The following is a 24,712-nucleotide window of genomic DNA, read 5'->3' as shown; positions in this document are numbered from 1 at the left end:
TGATTAATGTCGAATCTTGTGTCGTAGGTTGATATGGAGTGCTGGTTCTCGTCCGCGTGCACAGTATATAACTGCTCCTCCACCTTGCACATCAATCTTAAGCTTTACAAAGAGCCAAGTATAGTTAGTTCGTTGAGCCATTGTATTATATGGCTTCATACTCTGGATCCCCCTGCCCACTTATTGTTTAGTACATTTTAGCAACTGGGGTCTATCCCAGCTATAAATGTGCTAAATTTCATTTAGATAAACCTGATGGAAATCACAAAAGCCTTTACTCATTTGTTAGTGTAAAAAGGAGAGAGGTCATGGGCAGGAAGAGAAAACAGCGCTGTGTCTTTTCTCTTTTACATATTTATGCTGAGGCCTTTGCTTATCAACCGTTTTAAATCTGTGATTATTATATTAAATGTGATTTAGCCTGAGCTGTCTCGGTGAGTTTTCTTAGCCACCAGCAACCATGAAATTGCCCTGTGTCCCTAAAAGGGATAGCAGAATTGATCACTTGAGGGCTGGTTGAAGCAAGTGATTCCTGAGGTGGGGTGGGAGTGTATTTTATGTAATTTTTGATCAGGACTAGACTAACTCAGAGGTCAGCTAGAATTGCTGCAGGAAACCCATGCCCAAAGGGCTTCGATACTCTTTGCAGCTACTCTCCTGGTAGTGCCCACCAGGGGAGTGGCAGAAAGGCTAGTCTCCGTGTGTATGTCCTATGCATGCTGCCAAGGGGCCAGGATGGCTCTCTGCCCCCCGAACCTAGTTAGCCTGGATGCCTAAATGCTTCTAAACCCATAATTTGAAATAAATGGCTTCAATCTGAGATGTCACCCCAGCAGGCTTGTGTTTTTGAGCACTTGGTCTCCCATTGGTTGTGCTGAATTAGGAAGTTATGGAACCATTGAGTTTCAGGGCCTAGATGACAGATGTTAGCTGATAGAGCCAGGCCTTAAAGGTTATACCCATCTTCCTGTCTGCCCACCATGGAAAGAATATCACATGCTCCTCCCACTGCCACCTTGGGTCCCTCTGCTGTGCCTTCCCCTGTGAAACTGTGACCCAGAATAAACCTTTGCTCCAAGGAGCTGCCTCCTTGGGGCATTTTGTCACAGTGGTGAGAAAATTACTAACACAGAAAGTTTGTGAGTCAGAACCAGAGGTGTGGGAGGTGGGGCTGGTCAAGGCATGACAGTTGTGTGGCCTACCAGAGTGTCATCGTGGGCTGTTTAGTACCCTAGCTCTCTCCTTCAGTGCTCATTTTCCAAACCTGATTTTTAGAGCCACTTCTACCTCACCTGATGGGTTAGTTCAGAATCTGTGGCACCTCCTGGGCTTCCCGGGGAAATCCTGATTGGCCTCTGAGCTAGGGTTTCTCTACCGTTTCATGTCTTAGAAATCACAGAAGATGGTAGCCTTTTTACGGCACTGGTACATGGGTGGGACTACTCAGAGATGGATGTGACCATTGTAGGTATTGCAGCTGCACTCAAGGCTCAGAAGATCTGTAGCTCAGGAAGCCCAGAGAATATAACGCTGTGCTTGAAGCTGATCATGGTGCCCTTACTTCTCTACCAGTGATGGGATCAGAGTAAACCTATGGCCTAAGGCAGAATAGGAAAAGCTCTCTGTTCCTCAAAAGGGTTAGTGTGGAGATCTCCATGCCTGAAAGGGTGGCAGCCATATTGCGATTATGACTATCAACCTTCAGGAAATATTCTGAAATAGTAAAACAGAAGGAACTTGGAGCCTTCAGTATATTGGTGATGGTAGAACTTACCAACCTCGAAACTGTCCTCGAAACTAGATACTGAGATCAAAGGCCTCTAGTAATCAAGCATTGTATTAGTTACCATTCTCCTGACTGTGACAAAATCCTGGCAAGGAGAAGCAGGGAACATAGTCCATCGTGGTGGGAAGTCACGGTGTCAGGAGTGTGAAGGGGCTGGTCACATAGCAATGAATGATAGTGTTCAGCTCACACACTCCTTTTCCTGCAGTCTGGGACCCACCCATGTTTAGGGTAAATCTTCTCACCTCAATTACTCTACTCTAGCTAACCCTCACAGGAATATCAGAAGTGTGTCTTCCTGGGGTCAAATTCATTACCACTATAAACTATCACAGAGATTTTCCACTTGGTTTCATTCTTGCTTCTGAAGAAAAACTTTATGATAGAATAGCCACTCAAGGCTGGGACTTAGCAGAGAGGCATGCAACCACAGCAAGAATAAAAGAGGCTCAAAATAGGAACCTCCGGAGAAAAGACATCAAGAACTGAGGATGTGCCGATCAAAGGGAAAGGCTTAAGCTCAAAGGTAGATGGGCTGAATGAAGCAGGAGGGAAACGCTGACCACGTGAAGGCCCTTCACATGAAAGTCCAGGGCACTCTGCATGCTTTGTCCATTGCTACTCCTTGGTACATGTGAGAGGGAGAGTGGAGATGCTTTGGGGCAGTTCTGAGGGGCAGAAGAGCATGGTGCCCGGGAACCCGGAGCCCTGTGGAGGCTCCGATGCTGCAGCCCTTTCCTAGCTGTGTGTGGCTTTTGTAAACAAAAACATCAGCCAGGTAGAGCGGTGCCTCTAATTCTAGCACTTGGGAGGCAGAGGCAAGCCGATCCCTGAGTTTGAGGCCAGCCTGGTCTACAGAGTTCTAAGACAGCCAGGGCTATGCAGAGAAACCCCATCTCAAGACACTAAAACAACTAAACAAAAAGCATCTCTGTGCCTCAGTTTTCTCATTTGTAAAATGGAGACAGTAATAAGAATCCCGACCTCAAAGATATTACACGGTTTGTGCTAGGTAATCCCTCGAGGTGGAGACTAGACGGGGCCTGGTGTGCATTAAAGGACTATGTAAGGGTTTGTTTTTCCTAATCTTTAGTTGTCATTTAAACCCATATTCTGAAAACAGTTGCTCTCTGCTACTACACAGCCTGACATGGCCATATTAAGAACACCTAGGGCTGATGAGATGATAGAAGGAGAGAACTGACCCCTAAAGGTTATCCTCTGAACTCTACACACACACACACACACACACACACACACACACACACACACGGACAAAGAAGGAGGGAGGGAGGGAGGGAGGGAGGGAGGGAGAGAGAGAGAGAGAGAGAGGGAGAGAGAGAGAGAGAGAGAGAGAGAGAGATCTAGCCAAGAGTGGATTGGCAGGCATGTAATCTCAGCACTGAGAGGAAGGCTGAGACAGGAGGATTACAAGTTTGAGAGCAGCCTGGGCTATGTAGTGAGTTTCAGGACACCAGGACACTGTGAGTTACAGAGTAAGACTCTTTTCAGAAAACTGTCAAAAAAAAAAGAGAAGGAAGAAAAAGAGAAGGAGGAAGAGAAGACCCATAATACCACATACTGGTGAAAACAAAGGACAGCTAGACCTCACTGATTGCTGGTAGGCATGTAAAATAATAGATAAGACAGTTGGGGGAAGGGACTATTGGGCAGTTTCATAAAAAATTAAAGGCATGTCCATCGTATGATCTGTTTGCTCATCTCTTGCTTATTTATTAAAGAAAAGTAAATGTATGTATATATGTCTGAGTGTACAGCATACGTACATACACACACACTTGGTTCAGTGTATGAAGCTCTGCTTAGAAGAATACGTCTCTGTAATTCAATTTATATAAAATTTTAGAATAGAAGAAAATTATCTATATTGCTATAAATCTGAAGAGTGTCTGTAAAATTGTCAGAGGTACTTTCTAGAAGTGTTCTCTATCTTGGTGGCTGCTTATACCCTGGATGTAGTACATAGGGTATGCATGTATGTCTTGGTTATAAATTCTAATTCAATTTTTATTTTAGCGTGTGTGTGTGTGTTGTCTGTGTATCGCGGGCTGCAAGCACATACATGTACAGATGCACGCATATGTTCAGATCCAGAGGAGGATGTGTCCTACTGCATCAGTTTCTGCCTTATTTTATTGAAACAGGGTCTCTTACCAGATTAGAGCCAGGCTGGCATTCAGAAAGTCCCAGCGATCCTCCTGTCCCAGCTGCAGAGCACTGAAAGTGGTGGTGCATGTCTGTGCTCACAGCTCGCCAGCTGGCTGCTGCACAGTGAGCTCCTGGGCCAGAAACAAAGGGGGGGAAGGTAGAACTCAGTATCTTAAGAACTGGTAAGGAAGGAAAAGCACAAAGCTTTTCTTTCCTGGGCGGGTGACGTTCCTGGGTGGCCAGTCATTTAGCGGAACTGAACAGAGTGGTACCCACTGGCAGATGGGGAGGAAGATCTGGCCTCAGCGAGATACTCCAGGGAACAGGGCCGGCAGGATTAGAAAGTTGCCATGTTGAATGTTCTGAGTCTAGCTTTCTACCATAACAGGTAGACTGTCCTTCCAGTGCAAGAACACACAGGCTGCAGAACCTAGGAGGGAGTCCTCGTCAAAAGATCATCCAGAAGGGGAAAGCTTTGGGAAGCACAGGAGATAGATGTGTCTAGAATGATACCTTGAAAACCCAGTCGGCAAGCCTGGGCGGTAGGAGGCGGATGGGTAAACAGCTCCACCTTCTTCATCAAATAAATAACAAAGAGCAAGAGGTATCTCTAGATCAGCCAAGACCTAAGAGGAATGTGAACCACTGTCAAAATGTGGCACCTGGCTTTGGATCTTGTTTCTGGCAAAGTTGGGGAGAAAATGAGGCCAGGCAAGGTAGCATATATCTTTAATCCCAGCACACTCTATAGGCAAAGGCAGACGGACAGATCTCTGTGAGTTCAAAGACAGAATGTTCTATATAGACAGTTCCAGAACAGCCAGGGATGACATAGTGAGACCCTGACTTGGGGGCTGGAGGAGAAGAGGAAAAGGAAGGGGGAAGGGAAAGAATTGAATGCGGTCCTATATGTGTATAATCTCAGAACTCTGGAGGCTGAGGCAGGAGGATTATGAGTTTGAGGCCAAGCTGTACCACATAATGAGACCTTGACTCAAAAATAAACAAAAAAGAAAATTACTAATCATTTGGAAACCTGAACTGTAACACATTTGAGGATATTGAGAATTTTTTCCTTTTCACTATCTGGGGTTATGTTCCAAAAGACTGTCGTGGTCTTTCATGTTGAAATATTTACAGATTTCTGAAGTCTTAGATTTGGTTCAGAATGACCCAGAAGACAGAAAGGAGGTGGGAAGACAGATGAAGCAAAAGTGGCCGGATTAAAAGGTGTGTGCTGAAACAGGGAGGACACAGCGTGACACCAGCCTGCCACTGTGTGTGCCCCTGAAGTCTTCCCTCATTAAAGATTTTATTTTATGCAGGAGTAACTCTAACTGAAGGCCAGCCTGGGCTACATAGAGAAGACCCCTGTGTCAGAAGAAATGGAGGCGGGGGAGGATGAAGGAGAGGAGGGTGAAGAGGAGGAAATGGTTTTGTTTTCTTTTCAAAGGGCTGCAAATGGGCAGAGAAAGGGGAAAATGAAACAGAACAAAAAATCAAAGTCCACAGAAAGCCAGGAAGGAAGTGAGATGGAAGGCTGTGTGGTCAGCCCACTTTCTTTGCATGTTTTCTTCAGCGGCCTCTCAGAAAAGTGTGGCTTGGGACTCTGGGTGTAGATTCTGTTTTCTTACCCCTGATGGGGAGAGGCTCCTTGCACTGACTCCTCTGAGTCTCAATTTCCTGTGTGTAAAATGGACTTCAAACATGTTCTTCAAAGGCATTTTTGTCTTTATTTTTCCAAACACCAGGAAGTTACTAGGTTTTACAGAGTTTGTGTCCATAGTCTGGAAAGCTGCAGACACCTCCGGCCTCTCTGTGAGACAGACCTGAGGACTCCTCAATGCCTGCCTCTCTGTGACACAGATCTGAGGACCCCTCAATGTCTGTCTCTTTCTCTGTGAGACAGACCTGAGAACCCTCAATGCCTGCCTCTTTCTCTGTGAGACAGACCTGAGAGCCCCTCATTGCCTGCCTCTCTGTGAGACAGACCTGAGAACCCCTCAATGCCTGCCTCTTTCTCTGTGAGACAGAACTGAGAGCCCCTCATTGCCTGCCTCTCTGTGAGTCAGACCTGAGAACCCCTCAATGCCTGCCTCTCTCTCTGTGAGACAGACCTGACAACCCCTCGATGCCTGCCTCTCTCTCTGTGAGACAGACCTGACAACCCCTCGATGCCTGCCTCTCTCTCTCTCTGTGAGACAGACCTGACAACCCCTCTCAATGCCGGCCTCTCTGCCTCAAGCTTTTCACCTCTGCTTTTTCATTTGTGGTTAAGAAAGCAAGAGAATCCGCCCCACACAAGAGACTTCCCTCTTTCTGCCTGGAGGAGAACATGAGTAACAGATTTTTCCATCGGGTCTGTTTTTCCTGGACACAGCATGTGATCTCAAGGAGACCTTAAATACACTTTCAGTGTTGCTTATCAGCCCGGGTTTTAGTAACTTTTGAATTCACTTTCTGTAGTTGGTGATTTTCCTTTTTAAACAGAAGTTCTTTTTCATTCGGTAGCTTCTGAGAGCTTTCCAGGTGCCTCCTCATTTAGCCCTGAACGTAACAAACAAGCCCTGTCCTGAGCCCAATCCCCGTAGCTGTTTTCTCCCCTGTCCTGCCCATTTTCTCTGGTCAGGGCCCTCTCTACTATGACTTTTGCCTGTATTCTGTCGATTTTTACCTTCATCTGAAATTATTTTGTGTGTTACTTGTCTTTCTATTCCTTTCCTGTCCTGGACTTCTACCCTGCTCACTCACTGGTCTCTACAACCCAGCACAATGCCAGGCAGAGGGACGTGGCTCTGTGCAGAAGGAAAATACTCAACTTCTTATTCAACAAGAGCCAGGCATGGCAGGGCCTGTAATGCCTACCCTTGGGAGGCAGGGGGAGGGCCATGAGTTCATGACAAGCCTTTTGATACTCTGTCTCAGAAACAAAAACAAAAACACAAGGGGCTGGAGATGTAGTTCACCAGTAGAACATTTGCCCAGCATACACCCAGCTCTTAGTTTGACCTCACGCGACACAAAGTAATGGTAAAAGTAGCATTAGACACTGTAATAAAGAAGCCAAGCATTAAACCAAGCATGGGGTCTTTCTGAGCCTGGGATCCTGTGGGGCCTCAATGCCACCCTGAGCACCCATGATACCAACTCTGGTGTCTACCACCTTATGAACTCCCAAAGTAATAGTCCTTGTAATGAGCGCAAACTTAGGAAGTACCACGAGGCACCCAAGTGCCTTGGTTACAGGCTGATGACAACGAAGAGCAGAAGACCAGGTGTGTGGAAGAGATGCTGGGCCCAGACAGTGAAGTAGCATAGCCAGCGGCCACTGCTCTCCTCCAGGGCCACAAAGTCCAATTGGTTGAGGAACACGGTGTTTTCCAAGCTGGTCTCTCTGTAGCACCCCTATCTGTATTTGGTGTCCCAACATATTTGAACCAAATGGAATTGGGTCTGGAGGCTGAATCACTTTCTTTATTGCAAATCTCACTACACTTAGGAGCACAGCTCGTCTCATATTTATGGCTGATGGCTTGGTGCTAGGTTAAGATGTTGGTTTTGGAAGATGGCAGCCCATTGCCTGGGTTGGGGTTTATAGTGTGTCTGACATCTACCTGGCACGTGAAGTGTTCAGTGAAGGATGGAAATGATAGTTTAGTGATAATACAAAGATATTCCATACTTTTTTTTAATGAAGAAGGGGGAACCCTGCGGACCAGAAACATGGCTCAGCAGTTAAGAGCACTTGTTGCTCTTGCAGAGGACTCAGATTAGGTTCCCAGCACCCACATGGCAGCTCACACCTGTCTGTAACTTTAGTTCTGGGGAATCTGATACCCTCGTCTGGCCTCTGAAAGCACGGCACGCATGTGGTTGGTCATACGTAATGCAAGCAGATCACTCACACGTGTAAAATAAAAAATAATTAAGTTTTCAGGAAAATAAATGGGACCGTCTATACACGTATTTTCCCCTATCTTACTCCCTGGAACATTGAAAGTGAGCCTGCCCAAGTTTGCCCAGTAGCTGAGCCTGTGACTGCACCACAATGAGTGACTGGCAGTCTCGGCTTACAGATGTTCTTCTTTGTTTAGAGCCTCTTCAGGATGTCGGTTCACTTTCACGGGGGACTCTGCTGTGGGTGGGACATTGGCCCCCTCAGTCTTCAAGTGTTGGAAGCTTACTTCCCAAAACCCTGTGGTAATGGTACTCGGAGTGGGGTTTTTGAGTCAGGATTAGGTGAAGTCATAAGGGTGGAGTATCCACGATGGTGCTGAGGACATTATACAAAAAGGAAGAGAAGAAACCCAAGTCAGCAAGCTTGCTCTGTCTTCCCACATGTGATACCCCCATTATGAAGTGGCAAGAAGGCTTTTCACAGATGCTGTGACCATGCCCCAGGACAGCCCAGCCTCCAGGACCATGAGATAAATCTTTATTTTTTGTAAATTATCCATCTCTAGTATTTTATTATAATAACAGAAAATGAACTAAGACAGCGTCCTTCATCAGGAACACAGGTTAAGTCTGCCCCAGAGCTGGGCACTTGTCAGGAAGCATTGAGAAGAATCAAGTCAGATAGAGTGGGCTTCACCCATCCCTGCTCCTGGTCTCTGAGTGCCACTTGTCTTGGAATGCTTCCTAACTGGTCCCAGCATTCCTGTCTGATAACCAAGTGCTGCTGGGATGGAGCACTTCACTCTGAGCCTAGCCGGATCCCTAGGCTTCCCCAATCTTTACATTTAGTGTAGTAATAAGAGCAGCGGGCTACGTTCCTGGCACCCGGCCACCCGCACAGCTAGCTTTACACCCGGAAATAATTACACGGAAACTGTATTCTTTTAAACACTGCCTGGCCCATTAGTTCTAGCCTCTTATTGGCTAGCTCTTACATATTGATCTAATCCATTTCTAATATTCTGTGTAGCACCACGAGCTGGCTTACCAGGAAAGATCTTAACCTGCGTCTTTCTGGAGTGGGGGAATCATGGCGACTCCTGACTCGGCTTCTTTCTCCCAGCATTCTGTTCTGTCTATTCCGTCTACCTAATTTTTCTGTCCTATCAGAGGCCAAGCAGTTTCTTTATTACTTAACCAATGAAACAACAGATAGAAAGATGACCCTCCTCCATCAATTTAGGATCTATCCAACCTTGTATTGATAGCAACAGGATCCAGGGTCACACGGTGCAGTTGGCTAAGGGTATCTGAGTCGCACAACCCTCTCTCTCCCAACTGACAGGCTACAGAGAATCTGCCCATGCACAGGCAGAAGCAGAAATTATAGGCTGAATGACTATCCAGTCATCCTGTCATCCAGAGCGTGTCTGTCTCCTGATGCCCACCAGGATGTGTCCTGGTGGCTCTAGGCTGCCATCCCAGCTACTCTGTCACTCTCAGCAGTGATAGAACGCTTCTGGAACACTAAAGCCGGAGATGAGATATTAATCTAATACTTAAGATCATTCATAATCTAATTAATAATCTGAGGACTAGTCATAGCTACTGCTGTTTTTACAAATACGGTGCTCAGAGTAGACCCAGGCCTTGGTGCACAGCCAGCAAAGCTCTGCCACCTAGCCGCACCCCATGTTTCCACCCTCTTCCCCACTTCCGCATACAGGTACTGGCGCTGATGAGAAAGTCCCTCTCTGAGTTATCCTCATGGTCCTCCTGATGATGCCATCTTCACTAGGGCCCAGACTGTTGGAGGCTCGCAACTTTCTGAGGGTCCCTCAGAGACATCATTACAGAGCATTCTGTACACTCACTCTCTCATTCATCCTACCAACGGGTGTAGTGGGCTGCACAGCAGAACCACTGACTGTGCGGCCCCTTGGAGTGCTTAAGCAGCTTGTTTCTTCTAACGTCCAGCTCTTCCGGTTGTCAGGATGCATGCGTACAAATAATAATGGCTCAGTCCGGAGTCAACTGGCACATTTTCCACCGGTCAGGATGTGTCACCTCCCTCTGCACACAGACTTGTTGCTGATTAAGTCAGTCACTGCTTGAGATTTTTCCCACAGTCCGTTGTCTGTCATTCAGAGTAAGTAAAACCTTTGAAAGGACGTCATGTGACTTAAAACCATTCCTGCTCCTTGACAGGTACATTTGCAGTGGCATTGGGGAGGCGGCTCACCCTCCAGCTCCAGCATTGGGGTATCTGATCCTTTACAGCCATCAGATCCCCCAGCACCAGAGCTGCCTGTGCTATCTCCTCTGACCCCTCCCACACACTTGCGAGACAGGGATTTTTGTTCCCAGTCTACAAAGGAGAAAATGGGTTCCCACAAAGATCAAGTAACTTTCTCAACGACAAACCACTGAAAAACACCAAGGTTTGCTTCACTCGAGAACTTACATTTTTACCCATAATGCTAGAAGATCTTCTGTTTCAGACTGAAGAAGCATGGTACCATGAGCTCTTTCTCAACTGCTGTAAGAAAAGGAATTCGAAATAACTATATGTCTGTGTATTCTTCTCATTTTAACTTGAAGTAATATGTACTTTTAATATTCCCTACCCTCTGAGTAATTCCATTGGTAAATTATTCTCCAAAATGCGAATGATGTAATCCACCCTCAGTGAGCCCACAGTTAGCCTGACAAGATTGACACCGTGTGCCTGGTATTTCTGATGCTGACTGACGTTGATGGAGTGGGAAAATCCATGGGCATGAGATGTCTGTGAGAAGCAAAGTTTATTAAATACGCTATTCCATGCATTGAATTTCCCAGGCTAACCCAGAATATGTACAGGATGGGGAGCCGGATTAGAATTTGAACGGTACCCAGCATCGATCATCTCTGAGTAATTCTCAACCCCTCTTGGACACTGTAAATGAAGTTGAGAACACAGCGCACAGTATGTTATCATATGTTTTAAGTGTATAATGAAGAGAGGCTTCGGGTAGCCAAAAGAAATAGCAGTCTTTTTAGCTGGATTTTCCCCTGTTGCTTTCCTGACTCATGTTGAGAGGCTTTTGTTTCTAATCAAAGCAACAAACAGTAAGGTCACTTCCTTGCGATTATATGGCAGCGGAAGGTGTCAGGGGCACTGGGTCCTCACTTCTACTGGCTTGTAGTTGGAGGACACAAGCACACACACCCCACCGCGCTGAATACATGTGTCCTGCGTCCTGTACCTTCTCGCCAGTCCCTTTAAATGAACCTCGATCATGGATTGGAGGTAAGAGTACTCTCTCTGGACAGCAGATTACAGGCAGTGTCGTGGGGGCATCGTGAGCTTTCGCTAATGTGTCTTAGCAAAATATTGGATAGATTTTTAACATTACATGGGGGAGGATTCCTGCAAGCAGAACATTTTGGAGACCAACTGTTAAGCAACAGAACAAACAATGCATGTTTATCTTTCCATTTTTTCAAGGAATTCCTTGCTAACTCCTGTCGGGTATGGGCTGGAACAATACCATAGCAGAGACAGCTCTTAATGTCTGTCTTTCGGAAGTTTTTCCTGTTTTGTGTAAAACACTGTCTTGGCTTCTTCAACAGACTCTGATTTTCTTTAGCACTTCAGTGATTGCCAAAGTGTGTCATTCCAGGTCACCGCCAGCGTCACACACCTACTGCTTTTCTATTCTCTCTCTTTTCTTAATTATTTGGTAATTTGAAAGATTAGAGCTTCTTCGCCTATCCTGGAAAGAACGGTGGAAAGGATCCCCGCGTGCAGCCTCCAAATTCTTTTGATTTGTAATTGTTAATCACCTCATCATCAAGATGGGGTCCTTCCAGTTTTGTCTGGTGCTTGGCAGCAAAGGTCCTAGTGTCCTAGAACTCATTAGTGTCCTGTTTGAAAGAATCCTTTGATATGCGCCCCTGACCTGCCTAGGGAGAGTAGGAGGATTGGATTCTGTCCATTACTCCAGTTCATGGCAAAGCTTCTGTGTGAGCAGAATTCATCAGCTCACAGTAGAGACTTCGGATGTGCCGTTCTCGTGGATAGCCACCAGTTAATTAATAAAACTCTTCTGATTTGTCAGAGGAAGTCCTACATCCTTATTAAAGGGAAGCTTTTTGCTCTTTCCCCCTTGTAATGTGGTTATGGTAAACTCATTAAAGGCCAGTGTCGTGTGTTCGTTTCTCTTCCCTGGTCGGTTGTTGGTGCTGGGGGAAGGGAGGGAAATCTGGGTAGACTTCAGAAAAGAAAGGAAATTAGCTCATGCAGTGGAGTGCAAAGCTCTAGGGGGAGAGGAGGAAGTCTGTGGAGGAAGTAGGTGGGATTGGGTAAGAGGAGAGAAACCTTAAAGAAATAAATATGTCACAATGGAGACTGCGATGGGACCTCCCACCAAAATAGAACACAATGGCTTGACCTTACAAGTGAGCCATCTGCCCTACCTAAAGGTGCCTGATGTCGGAAAGAATGTATTATTTTCTGAGATGCAGCCCTGTGGTCTGGGTTCTCAGAGTAGCATTGTAGCAGCCCGGAAGGCTCACGTGACACGATTCACACAAGAGATGCCCCTTGCAAAGTCAAGCCACCCTGCTCTGCAGCCCCTTGAAGAGGTCAGAAACTGTCAGTCTTAGGGCTCCCACGCTTCGACCTTCCCAGCCACTGTGCAGGAGTGCATTCTGTTTTCCCCGGGTACTATTTACTGGGCTTTCCATCTGGAAGTCGGGGAAGGTGTCACTGTAGAAAAGCAGGCTTGCTGAGGGGTGCTGTGCACCATCAAAAAGAGAGACCGTAACCAGCAGAATGCTGGAAAGTAGGGAGAGAAACACCACTGGTTGAGGAGAACTACACCATGAAATGCTTCAGCTGAAGTAAGACCTATGAATGGCTTTGTCCTGTCTCCACAGTCTGTTACCAGAGATGAAGAAAACTCCCTCTTCTTCTCCCAACTTCTGTCAACTGCCTGTAGCTCCTCGGCTAGCAGTGGGACATTGTGTCTGTCTTCTGTCCTCTGGGCTGGGATTTTTGTCTGTCTATAGCCTGTGCAGCCCTTGTGCATTCTGCCATGGTTGCTATGGGTTCACATGTGTCGCTGCCCTGTTCTCTCTGGAAACACCGTCCCCTTGGTGTATGGAATACCTTTGGCTCTTATCTTCCCCCCAGCTCTTTCCGAAAGATCCCTGAGACACTGAGCAGGCAAGATGGCTCAGCAGGTAAAAACAAACAAAAAAAAAATACATGCTTCCAAACCTGAAGAACTGAGTTTGATCCCCAGGACCCACATAGTAGAAGGGCAGAACTAACTCCCACAAGTTTGCTTTCCTTTCTACGCATGCATCATGTCATGTCCATGTCCTTATACATAGATACAAATACACATGCTTACATACAAATAAATACATTTCAAAAATAAAATAAAAAAGAAAGAAGTGGAGATGTTTTCTCAAAAGTTGGTGCCCTGTCAGGTGCAGAACACAGTTTGGAGACCAGATCTCTGAAAGCCAGCTCTGCCTGATGCCCGCCCTGGGTTTCAGGGGCATCTGGTCACTCTGCCCAGTTCCCAGTGTCTCTACCATGCAGGAAGAGCAGATTTTCACAGAGGCATCTTGGGATAGAAATTCAAAAGCAACAGTCCAAATGAGGGGTTTGCCGTAAGAGCGATTGCTGGCAGCAAACAGAAAATTCCCTAGAAACAGTCTCCAGTCACAGTGAGAAGTAGCACTAGGTAAACTTAAAGTCCTAAGAAACATGAGCAGGAGACATAGTTCTGTTGGTGAAGGGTTTACCTAGCATACTCTTTTCTTTTTCTTTTTCTTTTTTTTTCTTTTTTTTTTTTTTTTTTTTTTTTTTTTTTTTTTTTTTTTTTTTTTNNNNTTTTTTGGTTTTTCGAGACAGGGTTTCTCTGTGGTTTTGGAACCTGTCCTGGAACTAGCTCTTGTAGACCAGGCTGGTCTCGAACTCACAGAGATCCGCCTGCCTCTGCCTCCCGAGTGCTGGGATTAAAGGCGTGCGCCACCACCGCCTGGCTAGCATACTCTTTTCATCTCCACATCTGAGTCTTCCTCACTGGGCTCAGAGTGGAGGCTAATGCTAAGACTCCCTTGCAGCTCAGACACTCTCCGTCTTGCCCCAAACCATTCGATTTACTTCCCTGGCTCCCCCATAAATTGAAGCCATGTATGTCTCTCTGATTGCTTCAATTCCCCTTTCTCCTTTCTTTCCCTCCTTCCCCCTTCTCTCCCATCTCTCTCTCTTCTTTCTTCTTTTCCACAAGTTATGCTTTTTACCTAGAAAGGAAATCAACAGACCAGACTGTCTCAGGTTCCTCAGAGCCAGCGGCAGTGTGTGTGGAACCAGCACAGTCGAGCAAAGTTGAGGATGAGGAGTTGCTCCAGCTGTAACTGGAAGCGGACATTGAGGTGCCATCTAGGAAGAAATCAGAGCGTGTGGGTTATGAGTGTAACTTTCCTTTTCCAACTAGGCTCCATTCCTTACATCAACTGTCTTTAAAAGTCAACACAGTGCGGTGATATGGACTCGTAACCCCAGCTATTTGGAGGCAGAAGCAGGAGGGAAGGCCTGTGAGCCCGGAAGTCCACAGCCAGGGTGGGTGAGATAGACTCTGTCCTCCAAACGAAACTGCAAACACATGCATCCAGCACTTGGCTAGAACTAGCTTAGCAGTTAAGAGCTCTTGCTGCTCTTTCAGAGGACCTAAGCTCGATTTCTAATACCCACGTGGAAGCTCACAATCATCTGTAACTCCAGTTCCAGGGGGATCTGACAGCCTTGGTGAGCACCAAGCAGACAAGTGATGCACAGACGTACATGCAGGCAAAACACCCATGCACATAAAGTAAAATTAAATAAAAAGATATAAAACCACCCTACACCTATTTCCTCGGTGCATTCTACACCAGTACTGTGTCAGGCCTGCATTAATAAAGGTGAGTTAAGTATGACTAGAGAGTCGTGGGAGCCTGCAGCAGTCAGCAAGGACAGACAGACACTCACCCACCTCTCTCTGCCACTCAACGTCTTTACTATTAGTTCATTTACCACTCACTCGGTGAGTATCAGGTAGCTGTACTACGTAGAATTTAATTAATATGATTTTGAAGTTGAAGGGTTAAACTGACTTTTGCGCTAATCACAGAGTACAATAGGTAGAAATCAAATCAGGTCGGTTCAGGCAAGTAGTGACTCTCTGATACGTTTGTTTGGTTTTGACATGCTCTGTCCCACAGAAACAGGGAGAAAGGAAGTGCTGGGTGTGTGCAGTTAACATCAGTCTTGTTGTGCAAATCCTGATCTCCTAATCACAGACTGTTGAGGGATTAGAGCTGCCTGCCATCTGCCAATAAAGCTGTGCCTGATAGGTAGGAGGTTTAATACTGTTGCTTAATAGTATGTCTATTTGTCTACAGCAATGATGTCATGAAAGTACCGAATATTACCAGGATTTTGGGTGTATGACAAATGAGCAATGTGATATAATGTAATGTAATGTCTGTGTTTGCATGAATAACAATCATGGTTCTTTGGAGCTACATGTTGGTATCTTTCCCTCATCCATCAAAGCATCTTTTAGCCTTTGTCACCGCTTGACCACGTGAATGTTCGTCTCAGGGACAGAAATTCACAAATAGAGGCAGGGATATAGAATGTCTTTTGCAAACTTGGTGTTGGCTTGAGGGTAGACAGGGAGGTGTTTGTATTTTAAGGATGTGTTTTTCAGCCATGTTCAGCATCTGAACTCAAAACAAGTGGGATGAAAGTTCTAGAAGGTTTTCCTGAAAAATCTCTCTCCTCAATGCATTTTGCTTCTATTAGGGGAAATGGGACCTTACGCATGCACCTTACTGCATTAGAATACTGCGAGAGGTCTCAGTCTGGGGTCTGCTGTCTTAGACTGAGTCTTCCTGAGAAAGGAAAGGTGCTTGGCTCCCACGTGTGATGCTGATGAATCCGCATGCCCTGTCTAACAGAACACCTGAAAGTGGCTAATTTTTTTTTAGTCAAAATTTGTATTTATTTGTTTCTTATACTTGAAGTCCTTAGCCTGAGATTCGTTTCCATAGTTCTTAACTACCACACAGCTGAAACCAACCACTCTCCATGGCTTTCCCTCTCAATTAGTTTTACAGGGGCCTACCCATTTCCCTAGTTTCTAGTTGTCACCAACCTTAATTAGTTTGATCTGGTGCTCAGCACAAAGTGCCTCACCACCTTGACATATCTACACCTATCACAATCGGATACAAGCACACAGAGATGGACTTGGCCCTTGTCTAAGGCTTTGGTAGCTTCACATTTGCCACGTGGCAGGCAAATGTCACATGGTAGGTATAGGCATCGTGGGCGAGGGTAGTGTTTGACACCTCTTGTCGAATAGTATTCATGTCTGTTACATGGTGGTAGATTACAGGGGAGGCCGAATAATCTCGAACGCACCCAAGCCTCCACCTCTGCGGCAGGGGTAAAAGGTAATTTATTTTTAAATGCCACAAATGGGGACTGTTTCTCACCATACTGGAGGCTTGGAAATCCAAATTCAAGGTGTCAGCATTTGACCTTGCTGTTAGCATACAGACTCCCTAGTTGCCTTTCTCCCTCTGCCAGACATCAGGTCATAGCCCCCGCAACTCCCGGATAGAGAGTTGGTAAGAAAGCAAGCTGTGCTGCGACCTTGCAGCCCACCTCCATGTGGCTACGGGACACGTTTACGGTTCCACTCAGTATCCACCTGCGGCCTCCATGCTGAGCATAGGCGAGGCCAGGCTAGGTTGCATGGTGGGGAGTACACCTTACCCTGGAAACCTGTAAGAGTCAGAAACCCCCATTCTTCTCCAGAACTGCAGGGTCTGTCTCTGTCCCTTCGGGACCCCCATCGCTCATCATGGCAGTTATCTCCTCTGACCTTCTCCCACTTCAAGGCCCGATCATGGCTGTCCACAGTTGTGAAGCTCTCTCTCTTGGTAAAGCTCATTCTAGACGGTGACTTCCCACAGTTCTGTTAATAAACCTGCTATTCTTGCCCTCTTTTGCCGTTGAGGATCTTCTTACTGCATCCTCACATGGGAGAAGGCAGAAAACCAAAGTGTTGAGCTAGCCTGCTAACACTGCGTGCAGCCTCTTTCATAAGGGCCCCTGCCCCATCCAGGGAGGAATGGCCTGAAGCCTCACTACTGTTAAAACCCCATCTGTTATGTTCTCCCACCGAGCCACACCCAGATGTTGCAGAGGGCACATCCATAGCATCCTAATGGCCTGAAATGCAGTTTTGTGGAATGCTTAGCATCTATCCGTATTTGAATGTGCCAAAAGTGTGGTATCTTGGCATGGACCAGAGCTCTGTAGAAGATGTTTTGAGTCTGAGAGCAGGCCCTGGCACCTACCTTCTGCAGCTGTTTATACTGCTCCTCGGAGAGGAGGAATCACACCTGTAGTAACACCCAGGTCCAGAGATAACAATGCCCTGTTGGTTCAAGGCCTTGCTGTACTGGGAGTCATATCACCCTAGGGGGACCTGAGAGCAATTGTACTACTCACCATGAGAACAGCCAGCAGCTTTAAAGGATCCATCTTTAAATCTACAGAGATTTTGTAATTCTCTTTGTACTGGAGTTGGGGCTGCTCTGTAACTATGCCCATGCCAGATGCCTCTTGAGATGGACACACTCGACTTCATCCTACAAATACTGAGGACAAATGTGAATCGTGTCTTGCTTCATCATATTCATTTCCTCCTCCTAATTAATTTTAGATTAATTTATTTTATGTGTGTAAATGTATACCATATGTCTGCTATACCCGCAGAGGTCAGAAGAAAGCATTGGATCCCCTGCAACTGGAATTTCAGATGGTTATGAGCCACCATGTGGGAATTGAATCTGGGTCCTCTTCAAGAGCAGCCAGTGCTCTTAAATACAGAGTCATCTCTACAGCACCCTCATTTTCTATTTAAAAGAACTAACTGATCATCTCGTGATATGTTTATTTATTTACTTTCTTATTTCTGAGTTGGGTCTCACTAGGTATCTTAGAAGCTTGTATATCCGAGGCTGTTATCTAACTTGTCATCCTTTAGCCTCCTCAAGTGCTATAATTAAAAACATGGGCCACCAAACCCAACTCTTTCAGTGTATTACATGACAAAAGTACCATGTTGCTCTCCTGGTTCTCATAAAATGAGTGGGCAAGTACATGCTCTCCTTCCATGGGTGTTTATTGAGTAGCTCCCTTTGCAAAGAACATGTGGCATGCTGAGCGTTTGGTGGTTAAGAAGGCTGATCTTGTCCTTAGAGGCAGATAGTCCAGAGTGGCTACTACTGTAAAAAGTGCAGCAAACAGTATGGAGAGAACCGAAACAGTGGGAGTTCTGGAATACTTGGCTGTCCCAGCACCTGTGTGTTTAAATCTCTTTCGGACCAGAAACCAAGAAACAAAGACATGAGGTTAGCTGTCCACAGTGGTGACATCAGCACGGTGGTTCTCAGTCTATGTATGTATGTTGTGACCCTTTAAGGGGGATCACATGACCCTTTCACAGGGGTTGTCTAAGACCATCGGAAAACACAGACATTTACATCATAATTCATAACAGTAGCAAAATTATAGTTATGAAGTGGCAGTGAAGATAACTGTATACGTGGGGGTCACCACAACATGAGGAACTGGACTCAAGGGTCTCAGCATTAGGAAGGATGAGAACCACAGGACTAGCGGAGAGGCTAAGCTGGGCTTGGAACCCCTACTGGTTCATCTTCACCCGTAAGCCTTCCACAATAACAACTGTAAGAATGGCATCGTTTGTGGTGTGTGTACTTGTGCACACATGTGCAGATATACTCATGGGGGCTAGAGTTTGATGTCAGATGTCGTCTTCAACCTCTCCACCTTTTTCTTTTTATGTATATGTGTGATGTGTATGCATAAGTATATGTGTGTGGGTGCACACATGTGTGAAGGTGCACATGGGTGTCTGTGCATGTGTGTGGGCGCACACATGTGTGAAGGTGCACATGGATGTCTGTGCATGTGCTTGTGGAGAAGAGAGGTTGACATGGTGTCTTCCTCAATCACTGTCTGCCTTGTATATTAAAGCAGCATCTCTTAGTTGAACCCAGTCAGTCTAGCTAGCCAGCTTGCCCTGGGACTCTCCTGCCTTTACCTTATGAATTACAAGTTGACTACCATGCTCCCACAAAATTTATTTGGGTGGTCAGGGTATAAGTTCAGGTCCTCACCCTTGAATGGTGGGTGTTTTAACCTACTGAGCCTCTCCTCAGCCTCCTCCATTTTTCGAGACAGGGTCTCTTACAAAAGCTGGAAACCACCAATTTGGTTAGATTGGCTGCCCAGCAAGCCCCCAAAAATCTGCCTCTCTTCTTCTCCACGATACTGGGATTATAGGTACATTGCCACTGTGCCTGACTTTATGTGGGTACAGGGGGTTTAAATTTAAAACCCTATAAACTGTAAGATCTTTATCAACTGAAGCATTTTCCAGAAAATAATTTTAATCTATACACTTAAAATATGCTAACTAGACTGTCTCCAGCCCCAATTTCTCGGGGTAGAAAGGAGGTGGATTGGAGAAAACCTAGAAGGAGATTTGTGGAAATACAGCACAGGGAATGAGGGGAATTGAGATAAAATGAAGGGGGAAACAGATGAGATTGTGTAGGGGTGGATTCTGGCAGAGGTCAGCTCCAAAGCTAACAGTGCCCTTTTCTCAAGAAGAACTTTCTAGACTTGCATGTGATCTGAAGCTGTGGAGAGGGGTTCTCCAGGCTAGATGGGCCATTTCAGATACACATAATGCATATATTGAGAGCAGTCAGCCTGGAGATGTTTTATTTAATGCACTGTCCTGTCCCACCCATGTCTACCCCAAGACAATTGCACTCATTTTTGGAGGCCTACAGAATGGTGTTTCCTTAACGGTTCATGAACCTACATGTTCCTGTGGCCATTTCAGTCCGTAATAATCATCTTGGCTGACAGTTAAGTCTGTGCTGGAGGCTACGTACACCTACTTTGCCTATGTCGTCATCTGTGTTTGTCAGATAAAGAAACCTACTTACAGGAATTAAATGATTTGATCTCAGAATCTGTGTGACAGACCTGGCAGGAATGAAGATATTCTAAATAGAATCATGTGTGCTTCCCTTTGCCTATCAAATTACTGAGACAGTGGAGCCCAAGAAATTGGAATTTCCCCAGGAGTCTCCTGCCAGGAAAAGGAAAGGTCTGGGAGTCTGGTGCCAGCCAGACAGGGAGCTTGTCTCCTGGAAAGAGATTTCATATTGTTTTGACAACTTGTCAGATCCTCTTGCAGGAGAAACTGGAGCTGAGGCAGTGAAAATGGCTGGACCACACCTTGGCCAGGACTGCTTGGCTGTGCATCCCTCTCAACCCAGTGGTTCTCAGCCTGCTTTTAATACAGTTCCTCAGGTTGTGGTGACCCAACCATAAGATTATTCTCATTGCTACATCATAACTGTAATTTTGCTACTGTTATGAGCCATAATGTAAACATCTGATATGTAGGATATTGGGTATCTGATATGAAAGGGTTGTTTGACCCTCCCAAAGCAATCGTCATTTACAGGTTGAGAAATATTGCCTAAACCCCTGTTTAAGCCTAAGCTTCGTGTTCAGACTCTAAAGATGAACTTGGGGGTCACTGTCTCTTTTTTCTCTTCCCATATGACCACACTGGATAAGTCTCGTCTCTCTGTACTTCATTATTAAACTTACTTGGCCTATTGAGGACTGGTAGCCATGCCTGGCTTCTTGATTCTCAGGGATGCCAGGATCAGACTGGTTCTAACTAGTCTGGACACATGAGTCTTGGACAACTGTGTGCCTGGCGCTACCCCTACACTGTCTTCCCTCCCCACAGAAAACACTTCTTAGTTTACCAGCCTACTTCTCCAGAGTTAATGATGAAACCGACTGGAAAACTTAGATTCCACATTAAGTTTCACTCTCTGGGCCCCCGACAGTTAGATTCCACAGCTGGGGTGGTCCGGGACACGAAAATGAAAGGAAATTGAATAGAATACTAGGTACACTCCCCTGACCTGAAGTAGCCTTGTAAGCATGTTACAGAGTTACCAGACCAAGCAGATATTTAACTAGATAGCTGGCTCACTGAATTGGTCATGCTGACCCAAAATAAGGGGACTCTAAAGCAGAAGTGAGCGGTGCGTGTTTAAATTTAATATGTATACGTTTGGGAGGGAGACTTGAAGACTGGAACAGAATACATTTAACATCTACTGGGTGCTTACTGTGTGCTTTGGTGTCTCTGAATATGTAAATGGAGTTAATCAAGAGTGTGTTGAGTCCCTCCCTCCCCTTCATTCTAATTTGCTTAACAGCCTTGCAAAGCTGTGACCGCAGCTCCTTCTCCTCTTTTTTACCTTTGAAGCCATGCTTTGCATCTACATCCCCACAAGATGACTCATGAATATTACACGGCACCTAGTGCAGTCCCGTGGTTCTTAGCAGTTTTGCACTCTGTTCTTCCATTTTGTAGATGAGGACCATTTGAAAACCTTCATGACATATTCTCTCTCTCTCTGTCTCTCTCTCTCTGTCTCTCTCTCTCTCTCTCTCTCCTCTCTCTCTTGCCATCATGGCCCCACCCCCAGTCTTATCTCACAACAGCTAGAGTCATCTTATGTGAATGTCCCCAGATAGCCTCCTCAGAGCCTCCAGTGACTTTACCCCTCCCTGCCTTTGTAAAAAACCCCCACAGTCTTCTGTGGCCCGTTGTGCAGTGCACATTCCAGCCCAGTGGCTTCAAACTTCAGCATGGTGTGGTGTTAGCACAGCCAGGAAGCCTCGTGGAAACACAAGTTGCACGTGCAATATGAGTGTCTACTTCTGTTTCGAGACAGGGTCTCATATTGCCCAGGTTGAAGTTTAGCTTAGTATGTAGTCAAGGATGTCCTTGCATGCTACCTACTGAGACCCATCCCCTCCCCTGCTCTCAACTTCTAACCATATGGGTGGTCCAGGAAACACCCTTTGAGAATCCCTGGTGAAGCTCTTATTGACACTCTTGTGATTGCTCCACTCTTGGCACCATTCTCCAGCCACACTTTCTGCCATTGTTTTCTCAAGTCATGCATTCTCTTAGGTGACTTGAACCCCAAAGAAAATGAAGATTGATTCCTGATGGGTAAAGAAAAAGTTGAGACCTTGTAGCAGTCTGTGGCTCTTCAGAGCTTAGTTCTGCCTTAGAGATAAACATGTCTGTGGGGTTAAAATTTTACTTGGGATGAAGTACTGGGGGCAGGGAAGCAAATTTCTTGATTACAATAATGAGATAAAAAAGAAAAAAATGAGGGGCTGGAGAGATGGCTCAGAGGTTAAGAGCATTGCCTGTTCTTCCAAAGGTCCTGAGTTCAATTCCCAGCAACCACATGGTGGCTAACAACCATCTGTAATGGGGTCTAGTGCCCTCTTCTGGCCTGTAGGCATACACACAGACAGAATGTTGTATACATAATAAATAAATAAATATTTATTAAAAAGATAAAAAAAATGAGATAAAAAAAAAACAACTTGTACAACAGTGTCTTGAACTAAGCCAGGATTTGCTTCGTGGCCTTTTACTTCTTAGTTCTCTCTTTCTGGAATGTTCTTGTCTTGGCCTTACCAAGGCTGATTCCGCAGCATTACCACTGCAGATTAAATGTCAGCCTCCTCAAACAGCTCCCTGCTGACTGCCCTGCCAGGATCAACAGCTCCCCACATCTATTTCCCTGAACGTAAAACCTGAATGAAGATGGCTGGCAGGAGAATGACGTCACAGTTTGCTAGGCTTGTAGATGATGAGAGGCATCCCACGGCCATGTAAGGAGCCAGCCTTTCCCAAAGTTTGCTCCTGAATCATTGCATGTGCTTCCCACCACTTTGTATTCTCCTTTGATTATCACCAGGAACAAGGGGAGGGAGCATGAGACCCTGAGAGCCTGGGATGAGGAGGTCTATGCCAAGAGCTAATGCTGACAGAATCCTCTCGTTTTGCAAACTCAGATAACTGGGGCTCAAAACCTTAATCATTCTCCCAAGGTTGAGTAGCCAGCAGCTGAAGAGAGTAGAGGTACAGCCCATCCTATCCTCCTGCCTTCTCTGGAGCCTGACTGTGAGTCTATTACACCTGAATTTAGTCCATCAATCTTAAGAGTGTGAACCACCACATTCTAGATCATTCCCTTCATCTCAGGACGATCTTTGGGCATGGTTGCAAAAAGCTCCTTTTTGGTCTTGGGGCCTATCCTAGCCTGGAAAGTGGGAGGCAGCTTAAAATGGCATATCTCATAATCCGTAAGTCAATTATAAATAATTCCTGGTCCTTTCATCTGTGGCATAAGATTCCGTTGTCTGATTTCATCTGAACCAAGTATGCCATCACTGTATCAGATTGAGGAGAAGGCCTGGCTCAAAGTAGGTCCACTCACTAGAAAGAGAAGAACAAAGCAATGTAGAAGACAGGCAGAATGGGTCATGTTCACACATGCATGGGAGCCAAGTATTCTCATAATCAGAAGAAGAAATGATAGAGTCATATCAACTAAAGAAGAAAACAGTCCTTATTTCCCCGCATGTAATCTTAATAAGTAACTTACCGATGTGTTTGCTGCAGGAATTTCTGTAGCCAACCTCAAATTGTCTGGAACTAAACAAAACAGAGTTCTACAGATGTCTCTGACTCCCTGTCAGAATATTTATGGGCTATGGGGACAGCATGGCTCCCTGGTTCTCAGCCCTGGCTTCTGTGCCACCCTTGGCCCAGTCCACATGATGAGAACATCTGTTTGTTTAAACAAGTCACTTCAAGGCTGGTGAGGTGGCTTAGTTGGTAAAAGCACTTGCTGCCAAGCCTGGCAACCTGTGTTCTATGCTCAGGACCCATAAAATACAAGGACAGAACTGGGGCTGGAAAGATGGCTTAGCAGTTAAGAGCACTGGCAGCTCTTCCAGAGAATTCAGATTAAATTCTCAGAACCCACGTGGCAGCTCGCAACTGTCTGTAATTCCAGTTCTAGGGTATCCAACACTGTCGCATAAATATACATCAGGCAAAACACCAATTCAGATGAAATTAAAAATAAATTTTAAGAAAAGGAGAGATCTGTCTCCTGAAAATTGTCCTCTGACTTTTATACATGTGCCATAGCATGGGCACTTATGCGCACACACACAGACAGACAGACAGACACACACACACGTATAATAATAGTAGTAGTAGTAGTGAAGAAAGTGAATAAATCCCTTCTTGTAGAACTCTTCCCAGCTCCAATTTGTTTGCCAAGGCTCCTTCTAACTGTCTCAGGGGCTGTTATTAAAATCTCTTTGATGCATTTATTTTTATTGTCTTCAGTGTCATAAAATGCCAAGCCACAAGCCTAGCCAGATCCACCCTGACAGGCCACTGCTACTTGCTAAAACCCTCCTAGGCAAGATCTACATTCCTTTATTGGTTATTTTGTCCAGGTTCTCTGTTTTAAACAGGTCTTACTATTAGCTCAACCTGGCTTTAGATGTGACCTCCTCCTGCCTCTGATTGAATGCTGAGACTACATACAACTCTGCATTTGGAGAAAGAGTGGACTGGGGTGTTGGACATGAATATATATATATGTGTGTGTGTGTGTGTGTGTGTGTGTGTGCATGTGTGTGTATACACATATAGGGAAAATATATATACATATATTGATAAAATGGGACCTCCTGAGACTGAGAAGCTTCTGTAAAGCAAAGGACACTGTTGCTAAGACAGAAAGGCAACCCACGGACTGGAAGAAGATCTTCACCAACCC

General features: G+C 45.6%; 1 protein-coding gene and 1 long non-coding RNA gene across 10 annotated transcripts in view; one reads left to right on the top strand and one right to left on the bottom strand.

Annotated features, from left to right (window-relative positions):
* Positions 1–23,646, bottom strand: part of LOC126506059 (uncharacterized) — a 46,386-nt gene extending 22,740 nt beyond the window's left edge. For 4 of the 7 annotated variants that reach the window (XR_007593076.1, XR_007593079.1, XR_007593081.1 and 1 more), the window contains exons 1-3: positions 23,519–23,646; positions 10,317–10,391; positions 3,962–4,086 (exon numbers count right to left, since the gene is read on the bottom strand). This is a non-coding gene — a long non-coding RNA (uncharacterized lncRNA). Of the gene's footprint in view, positions 1–3,961; positions 4,087–5,660; positions 5,948–6,029; positions 6,073–6,162; positions 8,229–10,316; positions 10,392–14,155; positions 14,295–23,518 lie in introns of those variants that run through there. The other 3 variants (XR_007593080.1, XR_007593077.1, XR_007593082.1) reach the window with 3 other exon arrangements.
* The window catches only part of Frmd4b (FERM domain containing 4B), a 316,542-nt gene that overhangs the window by 153,288 nt on the left and 138,542 nt on the right, over positions 1–24,712 (top strand). The window contains exon 1 of one of the 3 annotated variants that reach the window (XM_050149326.1): positions 11,059–11,144. The exons of the other annotated variants lie outside the window; for them this stretch is intronic. Within the exon in view, the coding sequence (XP_050005283.1) occupies positions 11,121–11,144 (24 nt within the window). The 5' untranslated portion in view covers positions 11,059–11,120. Of the gene's footprint in view, positions 1–11,058; positions 11,145–24,712 lie in introns of those variants that run through there. 3 annotated transcript variants of the gene reach the window in all.

This window comes from Alexandromys fortis, unplaced genomic scaffold, assembly GCF_014885135.2.
Source record: "Alexandromys fortis isolate MF-2015 unplaced genomic scaffold, M_Fortis_MF-2015_v1.1 scaffold_48, whole genome shotgun sequence".
Classification (NCBI taxonomy): Eukaryota; Metazoa; Chordata; class Mammalia; order Rodentia; family Cricetidae; genus Alexandromys; species Alexandromys fortis.
This window is presented reverse-complemented; position numbering and strand designations above follow the sequence as displayed.